General features: G+C 36.1%; 1 protein-coding gene across 1 annotated transcript in view; it reads left to right on the plus strand.

Annotated features, from left to right (window-relative positions):
• The window catches only part of LOC126249049 (selenide, water dikinase 1-like), a 164,276-nt gene that overhangs the window by 123,780 nt on the left and 24,820 nt on the right, over positions 1–15,676 (plus strand). The window contains exon 6 of the mRNA XM_049950677.1: positions 10,400–10,612. Within this exon, the coding sequence (XP_049806634.1) occupies positions 10,400–10,612 (213 nt within the window). The remainder of the gene's footprint in view (positions 1–10,399; positions 10,613–15,676) is intronic.

A 15,676-nucleotide genomic window follows, 5' to 3' on the forward strand; every position in this document is an offset into this window, starting at 1 on the left:
CTAGTAAACGCGTTTTGAACTATTGTATGCTTAATGGCCCAATAATATATCTCCCTAGCACTGTTTACACAACAGTATATTCAGTTCAATACAGTGAATGTAAAAGATATTAATGCAGCTACATATTTATGCTTTGAAGCTTGTTCCGGAGACAAATTGTTGAACTAACAAGAACACAAACTACAAATTTAGGTGTTCTAAGATTTGTTTTCCATGTCAAGTGCAAGAAAATAAGCATTAAACACACATTACTCCAGATATGATAAAATTTCGCAATGGATCAACACAAGTGTGCATCTATCCTTAGGGACCATGTCCACCCCTACATGCAGTTTGCATTTCCTCAGCACGATATCATCTATCAGCTATAAAATCAATTATGTCAAGCAGCTCACAGTGTAAATGAGTGGTTTGAAGAGCACCAGGATGAGTTTACTTTACTAAATTGGTTGGTTGATTTGGGGGGAGGAGACCAAACTGTGAGGTCATCGGTCTCATCGGATTAGGGAAGGATGGGGAAGGAAGTCAGCCGTGCCCTTTCAAAGGAACCATCCCGGCATTTGCCTGAAGCGATTTAGGGAAATCACGGAAAACATAAATCAGGATGGCCGGACGCGGGATTGAACCGTCATCGTCCTGAATGTGAATCCAGTGTGCTAACCACTGCGCCACCTCACTCGATTTGCTTTACTACTCTGGCCTTCAGACTCCCTGGGTTTAAACCCAATTGAGTGTCTGTCGGATCACCTCAGTTGAGATCTTCACACCATGGACCCTGAGCTGAAAAACAGTGCAGGTGCCCACAGCAGTGGAGTCAGTGTGGCTCCACATCCTTATTGGTATCTTTCAGAACCTCATTGACTTGCCCTGCAAATCTTGCAGTGGTCTGCACTCCGAAAGGTGGTTATTTATGCTTCTGACAGGTGGTCACAGTAATTTGACTGGACAGTGCTTTTTTTATGTAAAACTGTGTGAAATTTACAGCTTTAATAAACATAGTTTTACACGTTGAATGAGCAACAGTTATGATAGATTTAATGATGCTATCGAAAATGGATGGATGGAACATGGTTTTAGATACTGTGGAATGCAAGGAAGCAGTTTTTATTTTTATTTAAACGTAAGTTTACTTTGCACTTCTCGCACAGACTAAGGTTGAGGCAGTTGCACTTTGTTCTCTTCTCACTCTGCACTGGCCAGTGATTAAAGGGCTCTAGCTTTATATTCTTCAGAGGTAATAGTGATCCTTTATATTCCACCCTGTGGATTGCTGCTGGATCTGTGCTAGCTGGTCTGCCTTGCTGTTTTGCCCCAGGATGAATGTGGCAGTTTGTACCAGATCTAAACTACTTCTGGTTTATTGACGTGTCTGCCATTCTTTTTTCAGTGAGTATCTACCTGCAGAGAATCCACAAATTTATTACAGTTATATTAATCGTAAGGTAAAACAAATCTAAATATCATCACTTGGATCTAATTGTCATATGACATCTGACAGTGTTGCTATCTAATAAATCTACATTACCCATATATGAGTTGTAAACAGAAACAGCTGAACATTGTACCATTCTGTGTTGTCTTTGTGTAAAACGTTTTCACTTCAGATTCTGACAGCTTGCCAGCAAAAGTGGACAGGAAACAGACAATATTACTGTCTTTATACAAAATGGAGGATAGTAATATATTCATCAGAATAAATACATCCATACGTACATCCATCTTCATTTAGCTCAATTTCATTTTGAAATTTACAGATTGGTATTCTATTCCTTTGGATTGTTCCAACACTGTGAATCCCTAGCTTGAATAGGTATGCAACTAGATGTGTAGAGATCTATCATTTGTCAAAATAGATCTTGTAGTTATGGCCCCTTGGAATTCCCCTTATAAAGCAGATTATGTTTCCAGATGCTCCAATATCTGATTCATTATTTAACCTGAATTTGGGATTACTTTTTTTGCCACTTCAGATTTCAGTTTTGTGTGCAAACCCCATTTGCGCGCACACACACACACACACACACACACACACACACACACACACACACTGAAAAGTTTATATCCCCATTTATGTGGTTTGTCTTTCATAGACATCTTCGTGTGCTGCTTTGCTTTGGTTGCTCAAATTTGTCCAGTTGACAAATATTCTCTCATTGCGGTTGAGAGGCACTTATACATCTGGTCAATTATAGGCCTAATTTTGTACAATTTATGATGATAACTTTGAGTCTTGTTGCTTCATATTGTCATTGACATTGCAAAGTGGTCATCAGACTCTTTGTGTCTCTGAGACATTTTCTGTTTTATTAGCTCAACACCAGTAGCATCATATCAGAGACCACAAACAGCGATAGGAATAGCCAAAGAGCTAGTAACACATGTGCTTTAAACTTTCAAATTTCATGAACATTGCACATAAATGTTTTGTATGGGTTTCTCCCAGTGCTGTAAATATTAGTTTCATCTAAAATTTTTGCCATTAATTTGCCACTAAAAGATATTTAAAAAACTGATATGGCATAGACAATTCTTGCATTGTTTTGACATTTTGGTATTTCCTTTGCATCTAAAATGGCCAGGGCTTTGTTTTTCCCCAAATTTTTCGATTTTTCTGTTTCTTTGGACTTATTTCAAAAGTTTGTAGTACCAGTATATCAGCAAGTTTATCATCCTTCAAAAAATTATTTGTATCATGTGTATTCACTCTAGTAGTCTCAGGCTCACTATCACTATCTGCAGATTCCAGATCATTTACGATTGTAGCAGGATCTTCATTTGAATAATCAAAATCTAAGCCATTTTCACTGTCAGATTGTCATTTTAGGGCCATGAATTCTGCCCAAGTCATTGCTTTACAGTGTCCATTTTCAAAATACAAGAATGATATCATTACAACACTCGCCGGAGAAACTAGAAGAAAGCACAGTGAAGGAAACACTAATTTGTTCTTGTTCAAGTGTAGGTAGGAGCATTACTATGCATTATTGCACATATGTCAACAAAATTGATTGATTGTAGTATTTATTAGCAGAAGTACAAGCTGAACTGAACAATACTCTCCAAAGGTTACAGGATCACTACATATTTTTTATGTACACATTTTTTTCTTCTGTGCAACTACCAACAGTTTGCCATCCAAAGTACGCCAGACTGACATTGCTAAACAGAGCAACACACATTGTCGTGCCATGACCTTAGTAGCGCATTCTAGTGGCAGTGTCTTTTCAGTTACCTTCGTGAATCATCATGGGCCATTTGCAAGGCAGTCTCCAGTGCTACACTTCACGGACAAAGATGAAAAGAGGGTCGAAATGCTGTGAAAGATTAAGGCAGTAATACTCAACAACACTTGCATAGTAAACATTTGTAAGGACTGTGTCCTAAACAACAGAGAGAGAGTGAGGCCATTGAGGTGAGGGGTAGGATTGTTGGTGGTAAAAATGGGAAATAAGTAACACTGGGAAAAGTAACACTATGAAAGAGAAATAGGAATATAACAATGAGAATGGTCTTTACAAACAGTAAAATTGATTTTGGGAGTCTGTGTAATAGTCAATGACTGATAGTAAACTAATTTTATAAGAAGACAGTCATTATATACATGATAAGCTTTTGTGGCAGCGGCATGTTCCCCTCGTAAAGTAAAGTTTTTATTAGTTTCATAAGGCATAGCAGTGGCATATCTTTGTCCACTTTTGGAATACATTAAAGTGGTTCGGTGTATCGTGGGTTTGACATGTCCTTGGTAGTGTTATGGAAGTAAATGGCACCGGATTTCTTCGCACAGGTAATGCAGTTCCTGTAAATTAAAGGTTGGTGATTTTTGGGTGTGGAACTGGAGCCCGATTGCATTCTAGATGTTTTCCATTGCGTTCAGTTCAGGCAAATTTTATGGCCAAGATATCAGCTTAAGTTCACTGTCATGCTGTTCAAATCTAGGCTTGTGACACAGAAATGTATCCAGTTGGAAAATACTATTACAATCAAAGAAAACATCAAATGTGAAGTGGTGATGGTGGTCTGCAGTAATGTTTGTTGTTCACAACTGTCATCATGACTTTGATTACTTCCACAGGTCCCAAGGAATTCCAGGTAAATGTCCCCTGTAGTAAAATACCATCCCCACCGGCCTGCCTCTTTGGTGTGGTGATTTTTTGAGCGGCTGTTTGAATTATGGCATATCTGGACATGACATCAACATGGTGTAAAAGGTGAAACATTTCTATTGATCCATGGTCCAACCTCAATGATTCTGTTCCCACTGCATTCGTAATAGAGGCTGTTATTGAGTCAACACGTGACATGTAGCAGTGGTCTTTTGAGCTCCAGTGCACCAGCATTGTACTCTTGTCATTAGATCTGCCACAGATCACAGACTGTGCTGCTTTAGAGTGACTATGCCTTCAACCTCCATACTCTGTGATAAGACTTCAACCACATTCCATTGATCCTCGTGGCACTATAATGCAAACAGCTGACCAGCCTTGCTGTCTATAAGATCGAGATACTTATTCTGAGGAGCTAGGTCATAATAATCTGCCCTTTGTCAGACTCATTGTCAGTGGATTTCCCAATTTGCAACCTGTACTGTCACTAGAATGAATCCCCATTCACCTGTGCTCCACTTACATACTTCCTTACTGCGTCCTGTGCCTGCATCACCAACTAATTGCACTCCCACAGAGTGGAGACAGTGGCCATAATTTTATGGTTCAGCGGTATATATCACTAAGGCTACGACTTACTTAGTACAACGCCTCACAATTATCTTTGAAATTCAACACATGCATGTGAGAATTTTGTAATTCTGTTCATTACAGTGAAAATTGCACACCAGTACACCGTAATGCTATCTCTGTTATTCACACCTTTGAGGTGTGCAGAAAATAGTTAAAATAACGTTTTTCAAGTGAATGATATGATCATATATTTGCATTGACATTTAGAAAGCTATACAGGGTGGTCCACTGGTCGTGACCGGGCCAAATGTCTCGTGAAATAAGCATCAAATGAAAAAAAAAAAAAAACTACAAAGAATGAAACTTGTCTAGCTTGAAGGGGGAAACCAGATGGCGCTATGGTTGGCCCACTAGATGGTGCTGCCATAGGTCAAACGGATATCAACTGCGTTTTTTAAATTAGGGACCCCAATTTTTTATTACATATTTGTGTAGTATGCAAAGAAATATGAATGTTTTCGTTGGACCACTTTTTTCGCATTGTGATAGATGGCCCTGTAACAGTCGCAAACGTATAAGTACGTGGTATCACGTAACTTTCCACCTGTGCGGACAGTATTTGCTCCGTGATACATTACCTGTGTTAAAATGAACCGTTTACCAATTGCGGAAAAGGTCGATATCGTGTTGATGTATGGCTGTTGTGATCAAAATGCCAAACGGGCATGTCCTATGTATGCTGCTCGGTATCCTGGATGACATCATCCAAGTGTCTGGACCGTTCACCGGCTATTTAAGGAAACATGAAGTGTTCAGCCACATGTGAAACATCAACCATGCTCTGCAACAAATGACGACGCCCAAGTAGGTGTTTTAGCTGTTGTCGGGACTAATCCGCACATCAGTAGCAGACAAATTGCACGAGAATCAGGAATCTCAAAAACGCTGGTGTTGAGAATGCTACATAAACATCGATTGCATCTGTACCATATTTCTATGCACCAGGAATTGCATGGCGACGACTTTGAACGTCATGTACAGTTCTGCCACTGGCGACAAGAGAAATTACGGGACGATGACGGATTTTTTGCACGTGTTCCATTTAGCGACGAAGCATCATTCACCAACAGCGGTCACGTAAACCGGCATAATATGCACTATTGGACAACGGAAAATCCATGATGGCTGCGACAAGTGGATCATCAGCGACCTTGGCGGGTTAATGTATGGTGTGGCATTATGGGAGGAAGGATAATTGGCCCCCATTTTTATCAATTGCAATCTAAGTGGTGCAATGTATATTGATTTCCTACGAAATGTTCTACAGATGTTACTACAAGATGTTTCACTGCATGGCAGAACGGCAATGTACTTCCAACATGATGGATGTCCGGAACACAGCTTGCGTGCGGTTGAAGCAGTATTGAATAGCATATTTCATGACAGGTGGATTGGCCATCGAAGCACCATACCATGGCCCGCATGTTCACCAGATCTGACATCCCCGGATTTCTTTCTGTGGGAAGAGTTGAAGGATATTTGCTATCGTGATCCACCGACAACACCTGACAACATGCGTCAGCACATTGTCAGTGCGTGTGCGAACATTACGGAAGGCGAACTACTCGCTGTTGAGAGGAATGTTGTTACACGTATTGCCAAATGCATTGAAGTTGATGGACATCGTTTTGAGCATTTATTGCATTAATGTGGTATTTGTAGGTAATCGCGCTGTAACAGCGTGCGTTCTCAGAAATGATATGTTCATAAAGGTACATGTATCACATTGGAACAACCGAAATAAAATGTTTAAACATACCTATGTTCTGTATTTTAATTTAAAAAACCTACGTGTTACCAACTGTTTGTCTAAAATTGTGAGCCATTTGTTCGTGACTTTACAGCGCCATCTATCACAAAGCGAAAAAAGTGGTCCAACAAAAACATCCATATTTTTTTGCATACTACACGAATATGTAATAAAAAATGGGGGTCCCTATTTAAAAAAAAAACGCAGTTGATGTCCGTTTGACCTATGGCAGCGCCATCTGGTTTACCCCTTCAAGCTAGACAAGTTTCGTTCTTTGTAGTTTTTTCGTTTGGCGCTTATTTCATAAGATATTTGGCCCGGTCACGATCAATGGACCACCCTGCATATAACTACTAGCAGCTTGGGCTGTAACAGTACTGTCTACTCTCATCAGTTCATGACACTATATTTTGAACTGCCTGTTTATCTCGTATCTCATTCCACAGTGATACATATTGTCAGCATTTTGAATTTTTATTACAGTGTGCATACTTCCGGACCTCTTAGTAACTTGTTAAGAAATCACACTAGATTTTGCAGAATACATTAGGGTTGGACAGTGTAACACCGTACAGATCTTATCTTTACTTGCAGCAGCATGGAGAATTTCCCTCTCCCTTCTACAAAATAGTTTTAATCAATTTAGTAATGTATGGTTTACTGTTGTTTTTATGAAATTTAAAGATTTTTTAGGAAAGTGTTTTTCAAATGTTTTTGGAATTTAATTTTAGTGTGGTGAAAGACATACTTCCTTGTGTCCTGGAATCATTATAAGTGTCAATTTTTGATATGGACTTGCCTCGAAACTGTATGCCATTAAATTATCCAATATTCTTAGTTGCCCAAAATGGTCAGGTAGGCCACTAATAGTTGTTCAGCCTGAACAATCTATCAAAATGTTATCTGCTATCCGGCTGTACATAAGAAAAAAATTCACTTCTGCAGGTGGACTGTAACATCCGAATAATACTTCCAACTCATTTTTTACAGTCTACATTGTTTACAAAATTTATGTACTTTTGTAAAAACTGTTAATTGTTTCTTGTTTGAAAAATAGCTACAAAATGAAGCTAGATTTCTCACAACTAGCTAAAGTTTCCCAGTGCAGATCTGTAGACCAGTGTGTTCCAACACTGCCCCATGGTGCAAGGACCCTTGCCCATCTCTCAGCACACCCACAGGCAGTAGCAATTTGTGTAGGCTACCATCCCGATTGCACACATTTTGTGCAAGTGTAATCTGCATGGCTACAACTTGCCGCTTGGGCTCAACCAGTGGAATATGATTCTGTAAACCACAGTTCGGCTGCCAGATTGCCACACGTCAGCTGTTTGCCCTTGTGTGCCATTGTCTGCGTAGTTGTCCCTGGGTGGGCGTTCAAGCTGAAATAGCCTTCTGTAGACTGTTAACATTTTCAGGTATTAGTCTCTTGATGATTGGGCCTGCAGTGAAATGTGTTGAAAGGACATTATAAGTAAAGTTCCAGTATCACTGCTTAAAACATTTATTGATTATTACAACAACTGTTTTGGAAGAGTTCCTTTTTCAAATATGTCTATGTTGTCGTTACATATATATAACATCTGCTGTGACTGTATCTAGTGACTGTTCTCTTTATTACTTCATGTGAAATTTTAAAATATCAGTTTCACATTGAGTCAGTGTGGCGTAATATTTTGATATAATATTCATTCATTCATTCATTCATTCATTCATTCATTTCATACCGGCCATCTTTGGACTACATTATTTCAACCGTCTTGCTTTATGTGTTCTGATGATTGCCCAGTGCTCTTGCATGCATTCTCGGTGTTTCTTCTTCCTCTCCTGGATCCAAGCCTCTTAAGTTTTTAGTTTTGGCTTTTCTTGGAAACCCTGCCACGCCATAAGTTTCTCCATGAGTGGGACATGCTCCAAGGTGATGTCACAGGTGATTCCCACTTCTTAAAGATCTTTCTCCACCTCTGTGAACCAGGTCGATTTTGTTTTCTTCTCCTGAAAGTAGGTGGTGATACGATTGGTGAGTCTTCCAAGGCTCATTCAGGTCATATGTCCATAAAACATAATCCTTTTCCAGATGGTATCTGTAATCTTCTCTATGTGGGAATATAATTGATGATTATGATATCTTCTATATTCCCTGTTCTCTTTGTCGGGACCTAAGATCTTTCTCAAAATCTTCCTTTCTTTGGCCTCCAGGTTTTTGATTAGGCCTTTTTTGTTCATTACTAGGGATTCAGTAGCATACAAGACCTCCAAGACAGATAACACTGCAGTAATGCCTTAACTTTGCATTGAATGATACTAATCTTCTGTTGTAGATGTTTGTGGTTAAATGGAATGCCATTTCCATTTTATTCACGCGTGACATGAAGACTTCTTTCTCTGATAAGGTGGCTGTTATCCATTCTTGGAGATATTTAAACTTTTCAACTCGCTTAATATTGCCTTGATCTCCTACAAGTTCTCTTGGTGGTGAATTTATGTTCATTATAAACTCGGTTTTCTCAAATGAAATTTGGAGGCCAGTCTTCTGTGCTTGTACGTTTAGCTCATTAATCTGTCTCTCAGCTGTTTCCATGGAATCAGAAAAAATTGCTAGATCATCTGCGGAAGCAAGACAATAGATTTCAAGATTTTGTTTCTTGTAATGCAGCCTGACACCACTTTTAATTCCTTGGTTTTCCAGTTCTTTGCGCCACTCAAGAATCATCTTCTCAAGGCTATATAATATTGTAGATATTTCCTGTAATTTTTTTGACAGTTCACAACATGGATGTAAAATCTATTATAATATCAAAATATTATGCCATACTGTATAAACGAGCACAAAATTGACGTGAAATTGTTATTTTAGAATTTCATGTGAAGTGAGAACAGTCACCAGATATAATCACACCAGATGTTATATAGACAGGACAGTGTAGGTGTACTAGAAAATGGAAAGCTTCCAAAACAGTTGCTGTAATAATCAGTGTTTTCAGCAGTGATCTGGAACCTTACTTACAATTTTCAGGTGTGTGTCATCTAGTAACAACACACCAGCTTACATTTCCACATGTAATCTGCACAAAAACTGTTTGGTTCCATGTTTTAGGCTGTAACTTCAACTGTAACATACATAACTCCTCCTTTTCCCATACTGAGTCTAAATGAAAGTTATGCTAGTGTATAATTCCATTCCTTGTCATATCAGTAAATGACTGCTAGCCATTTCATGTGAGCTCACTGTCTTCTTGTTTGAAATAGTTTTGTATAAGGCTGGCTGTAACAGCACATAGACAGTGAAATGTGTGATTGAAGTATACTGTCAAAAAATTCCGTGTGTGCATATTGTTAAGAACTGAAATTCTACATGCAGTTCAGTGACTTTTAATTTTTGTGGGATTGCTCGAGTTTGCTTATGAAAGTATTGGAGTGGTAGAGTACTTTTAAAACTTACACTGTCATATGTAGTAATACTGCATATAGATAAAAAATATTTATTTTGCAGATTATTAATGCGAATCCTCAAACTGCAATACACAATTGTTTAAACAAGAAAGTATAGTAACACCAGCTGCGGACTACATTTACTCCCAATTTGAGGTTCGTTGCTGTATTCAGCCGCTGTTTGCAGGTTAAACACTTTTGTTGCTGCGGTAGAGGATTAGAGATGCTGATCACAGTAAAACCAGTTAATTTTGTGACACACTCACAGGAATTTTTGCACCAATAGTGTAGGTGTGCACGCTGGTGTGTGTGTGTGTGTGTGTGTGTGTGTGTGTGTGTGTGTGTGTGTGTGTGTGTGTGTGTGTTAAAATTGTGGTGCCTTACTTTAAGACTGTTCTAGAAGATAAAATCTTCTTTCACCTTGTTACATGAACCATTAAGACAGTTTTGTTCTGAGATGTTCTTAATTTTTGTTTAGGTGCTGAACTTATGCTGCAGTATCAAGCTCATGGTGCTACTGATGTGACTGGGTTTGGCATATTGGGACATGCACAAAATTTGGCAAAATACCAAAAGAATGAAGTCTCATTTGTGATTGACACATTACCAGTTATTGCAGGTATTGCAGCAATTGGTACTGTTATGACAGGATCTCTCAATATACGCACAGGCCGAGTGCCAGAGACTTCTGGTTAGTATGATGTTATTTTGAGGTTTGTGAGGATGCAATGATTTCACAAATCGTTTTATGTGCAAAATGACAACATTTTATGCACTGTGCCATAATTATTTTTCACTAATGTACAATAATAGATTTATCAAAACACTCATTGATTTATGCATTTAACTTACAGATGTGGTTTGGTATTCTTCTGTAGCAAAAAGTCAAGTTTTTTACTTTATACCTAAACAGATTCGATATGATTTCTATTGGTTATGCAGCACACATCCTGTCAGAAAGATGGTTTCTTCCCAAACTCTCTGCAACATGTCAGGCACGACTTGTTCATCTGTGAGATCAGTTCTAGCTCTGAGATCTGTTAGAGAAGCTGGTAAGGTTGGAACAAACACGATATCCTCAAAGTTCATACATGTCACATCTCATAAATATAGTAGCCATGCAGTTGGCGCCCCTTGGCCCATCCAGTTACCTGGAAAGTGGTCAGTAAGGAAATACCAGATGCTAATGTTTCTTAGTGATATTTTTAATAGTCGAGGAAGTTAATGGTTTTTTAGTTTCATGTTCTAGGGTAAATTTCATTTTGGGGTGTAATTGATTCAGTGCTTTATGTATATCATATGTCAGTGAGGTTACCTTCTCCAAGCATTAAAGTGTCATCTATGTATCTGTAGTAACCTGTAATAGTATATGATGTTTTGATTTCTTAAGTTTTTCATTCTGAAGAAATTTTATTCCAAGCTTTTAAGGGATATGTCAGCTATGGTTCTAGCAATGCCATATTTTTGTGTAGATATTTTGTCAAATTCAAAGTTATTTTGTTGTTGTTTTTTAGTTGTATAATTTATGCACTGCTTTGTATCAGAATTTTCCTGTCTTTGAGTAGGTTTTGTTCTTGTTTCCTGGTTTGGGATGTACGTGTATAGGTTAGTAATGGCAAAAACAACAAATCTTGCATTTGGGGGTATTTTCATGTCTGCTGATTTTTAGCCTTTGTTCTGGAGTTATTTAGTGTCTTTTTTGTTGTTGTATGTGTAAAATTTATTAAGGAGGTTATTTAATTTATTGCTTACATAGAATCTGGGTCTGTTAACATTGTGTATTGCAGGATATACAGGAACAGATAATTTGCGTGTATTAGGGTGTCCACAGAACTTTGGTGTTTCGAGGTTCATAGGTATATATGTCCTTCCTCATATTCTGTAAGTAATGTATGAAATATTTTTATGGTTTTCTTAGTTTGGGCTACAAATTTGTCAGATTTTTATGGATTAGTGTAATTCCATTATTACTATATAAATCATTAATTTTTTGTATGCAATAATTTTTATTGGTGACGTGCATGAAATACATAAAGCACCGAATGAGTTAACCCCACAACGAAATTTGCCATAAAACACAAAACTAGCAAAACAATTTTCTTGACTTAACTATTAAAAACATTAACAACAATCATTATTTCAAAAATTTACAGAGAGCCTGTCATGACAGACTGTATTATCAGACCACAATAGTAGTATATCTATGCCGATTCTGGACCAAAGAGCATCCCCAAGTCAGATATCAAGTTCAGTTCCCCCCCAACCAAAAAATATGATTTCCCCATATTGAAAAAATCGAATTCTTTTTTTCTCATTTTAAAACATTTTAAAACTACTAAATTTTCCAGACTGAAATTTTCACTCTGCAGTGGAGTGTGTGTTGATAAAAATCTTCCTTGCAGATTAAAACCGTGTGCCGGCCTGAGACTCTAACTTGGGACCTTTGCCTTTCATGGGCAAGTGCGCTACCAACTGAGCTGCACAAGCATGACTCACGCTCTGTCCTCACAGCTTTACTTCCGTCAGTGTGGGGCCGTGGCATGAGTTGTCCTTCTGGTGGAAGTAAAACTGTGAGGACGAGGCGTGGGTCATGCTTGGGTAGCTCAGTTGGTAGGGCACTTGCCCGCGAAAGGCTAAGGTCCCGTGTTAGTCTCAGTCCGGCACACAGTTTTAATCCACCAGGAAGTTCCTTTATTAAACTTTGTTCACTATAAACTAGAGCTGCCATACCTCATTTGCCTATCTTGAAAAAACAAAATTCAATTTTATCATTTTTAAAAATTTTATAGCTTGTAAATTTTGTTCTCTATAAATGCAAACAGCCAAATCTCGAAGGTACAATATAACCAAAAATGTTTAAATAAAAAAATCAAATTTGCTCCTCTTTAAATAGAATGGAAAAAAATGGTGGCCAAAGTTGAACTGTTTAAGAGTTTAGAAAATTATTGTGAAGGGAATAGTGTATTGAGTTTAAAAGATTTAGAAAACTGTTGTAAAGAAAAGGGTTATTCAAATTTAACTAGCTGATCTGTGGCAATTTATTGATTATTTTAATAGGAGAGAAATGAAGAAAAATGTGAGGAAGGAAGAACTAAAATATAAAAATTTAAAAACTTAATTCGATCGCTAATATAGAAAAATTGAACAATTCCAAGTATAGTAAGCAAAACTTGATCGATCTTATTGTAAGTCCTGTTGACACTATAAACAATGGCAATGACGATGTGAGTAAAAAAATCTCCAAAAGAACTTCATCAAATCAGGAAAGAGAAAAATAAAAAATTCTTCTAAATTTAGAAAGTGTCACCTAATTGACCTTATCAAAGGAGCTGAAGTTAAAATTAATAATGATGATTCGAGTAAAAAATCTTTCAAGTGAACTTCATCAAATCAGGAAAGAGAAAAATAAAAAATTCTTCTAAATTTAGAAAGTGTCACCTAATTGACCTTATCAAAGGAGCTGAAGTTAAAATTAATAATGATGATTCGAGTAAAAAATCTTTCAAGTGAACTTCATCAAATTCGCAAAAATAAAAATTTTAAAAATATTCTAAGCATAACAAACAATTGTTTGATCTTATCAATATATCTGAGGACAAAATTACTAACAACGACAATGTGAATGATCTTCAAAAATGTCTAGTGGATAAATAACAAGAAATTAAGCAAAAAAATTGTCAGAAAAATTTACCAGGCTTGCACTTTTCTAGATGATTTTTTTTCAAACCACCCAAACGAGTTCTTATAAAACGTTTAGCTTTCGAATAAAGAATAATAAGTTATGGATTGGATAATTCAGATAATATTGTGGAACCACAACAATTTTTAATGAAATTAAAGGAGAAATAGTCACCAAATTAAAGAATATCTTCAGACAAAGAATATCAATTACAGTTAATATGAAATTTTATTGTTATTTTAAAAGACAAGAAGAAATCCAAGAATTTAATTTTAAAACATTGAACTAAGTTTTATTAAGAACAACAGATTTAGAAGATTAGCAAAACACAACGAATAAACTAATAACTGAAGTGGAAGAAACACACACAAAAATCTGATTGGTCTCTATTTTGTACAGACAATTCATAATTAAATGTTAATACAGAACCCAATTTATGGAGTAATTAATGGTAAAAAAAGCTGTAGCTAATGAAAAAATACAGAAATGCTTTCTTTATTCAATAAAATCTGCTTTATATCCATCAACTGACCATGCAAAAACAGTAAATAATTATAAAAATGTTGGATTATAATTAGATTTCATTTTTGAAAAAGAGAAAATCAATTCTCTAGTTCAGTTAACAGGTATTCCAAAATTTGAGAAGAAATCGAATGTTTCATTTAACTTTTATGCATATGAAAGACGTGGTGAAGAGGAGAAAAAATTATTGTATATCGGTGAAGAAGGAGAAAAAATTATTGTATATCGGTGAAGAAGGAGAAAAAATTATTGTACATCCTGTTTACCATACGCAAAATGAACTAGAAAAACATACAAATGTTCTTTTAATTAGAGATGAAAATAATTCACATTATTGTTGGATAAAAAATCTATCTGGATTAATTAGCACACAAACATCGCAAAATGGACATAAATTTTATCTTTATGGTCAATGTTTAAGATATTTTTATTCACAAGAAAAATTAAGAGATTCACGAGCACTATTGTAAAGAACATAAAGAAGTAAAAATAGATATCCCTTCCTAAGGCCAAAAAATTGAATTTGAAAATTATAATCATTCATTAAGGGTTCCTTTTGTCATTAATGCTGATTTCGAATGTTTATTATAAGATATTCAAACTTGTCAGCCAAATTCTGAAAAATCATACATGAAAAACATTTGCCAATTCCAAAAATTCTATAAAAATCCAGTTACAAATGTAGGTGAAGGAGCAGCACAAAAATTTGTTGAAATGTTATAAAAAGAATCAAGAGAAATTGCTAGAATACATAAACAAAATGTTCCAATGAAATTGACTAAAGATATAATCAGTTTTAAAAATTCAGAAATTTGCCACATTTGTGAACGAGCAGTGGACTTTGATGATAAGAAAGTAAAAGATCATTGCCGTTTGACAGTAAAATATTGTGAAGCAGCACATAAAGATTGCAGTCTTAATTATCAAAATACAAAATTTCTTCCAGTTTATATTCATAATTTAACAAATTATGATGTTCATTTGTTTATGAAAGAATTAGCAAAAGATAAGAAAATTACTGATGCAATTCCAAACAACAAACACACGTATTTCTTCTAGTAAACACATTGAAGATGGATTAACATTAAGATTCTTGGATACATTCAAATTTATGTCTTCGAGTATCTATAAATTATCTTACAAAAGAACAATTTAGAGAATTAGCAAAATATTTTGAACGTGAGCAACTACATTTATAATTAGAAAAGGAGTTTATCATTATGAATATATGGACTCAGAAGGAAAATTGCAAAAAAGAGTGCTGTTATTCAAGACTTAATAAATCAGATCATTCTTGATGATTATAAAAGAGCAAAAACAGTTTGAAAGAAGTTCAACATCAAAAATTTAGATGAATATACAAGATTATATAATGAATCTGATATTTTAATTTTAGCAGATATCAAAAATTTTAGAGATACATGCATTGAATCTTATATACTTGATCCATCTTGGTGTTCGACTGTTCCTGGACTAGTTTGGGATTCTATGTTAATCATCATCATCATCATCAAAGACTGATTATGCCTTTCAGCATTCAGTCTGGAGCTTAGT

Source organism: Schistocerca nitens, chromosome 3, assembly GCF_023898315.1.
Source record: "Schistocerca nitens isolate TAMUIC-IGC-003100 chromosome 3, iqSchNite1.1, whole genome shotgun sequence".
Classification (NCBI taxonomy): domain Eukaryota; kingdom Metazoa; phylum Arthropoda; class Insecta; order Orthoptera; family Acrididae; genus Schistocerca; species Schistocerca nitens.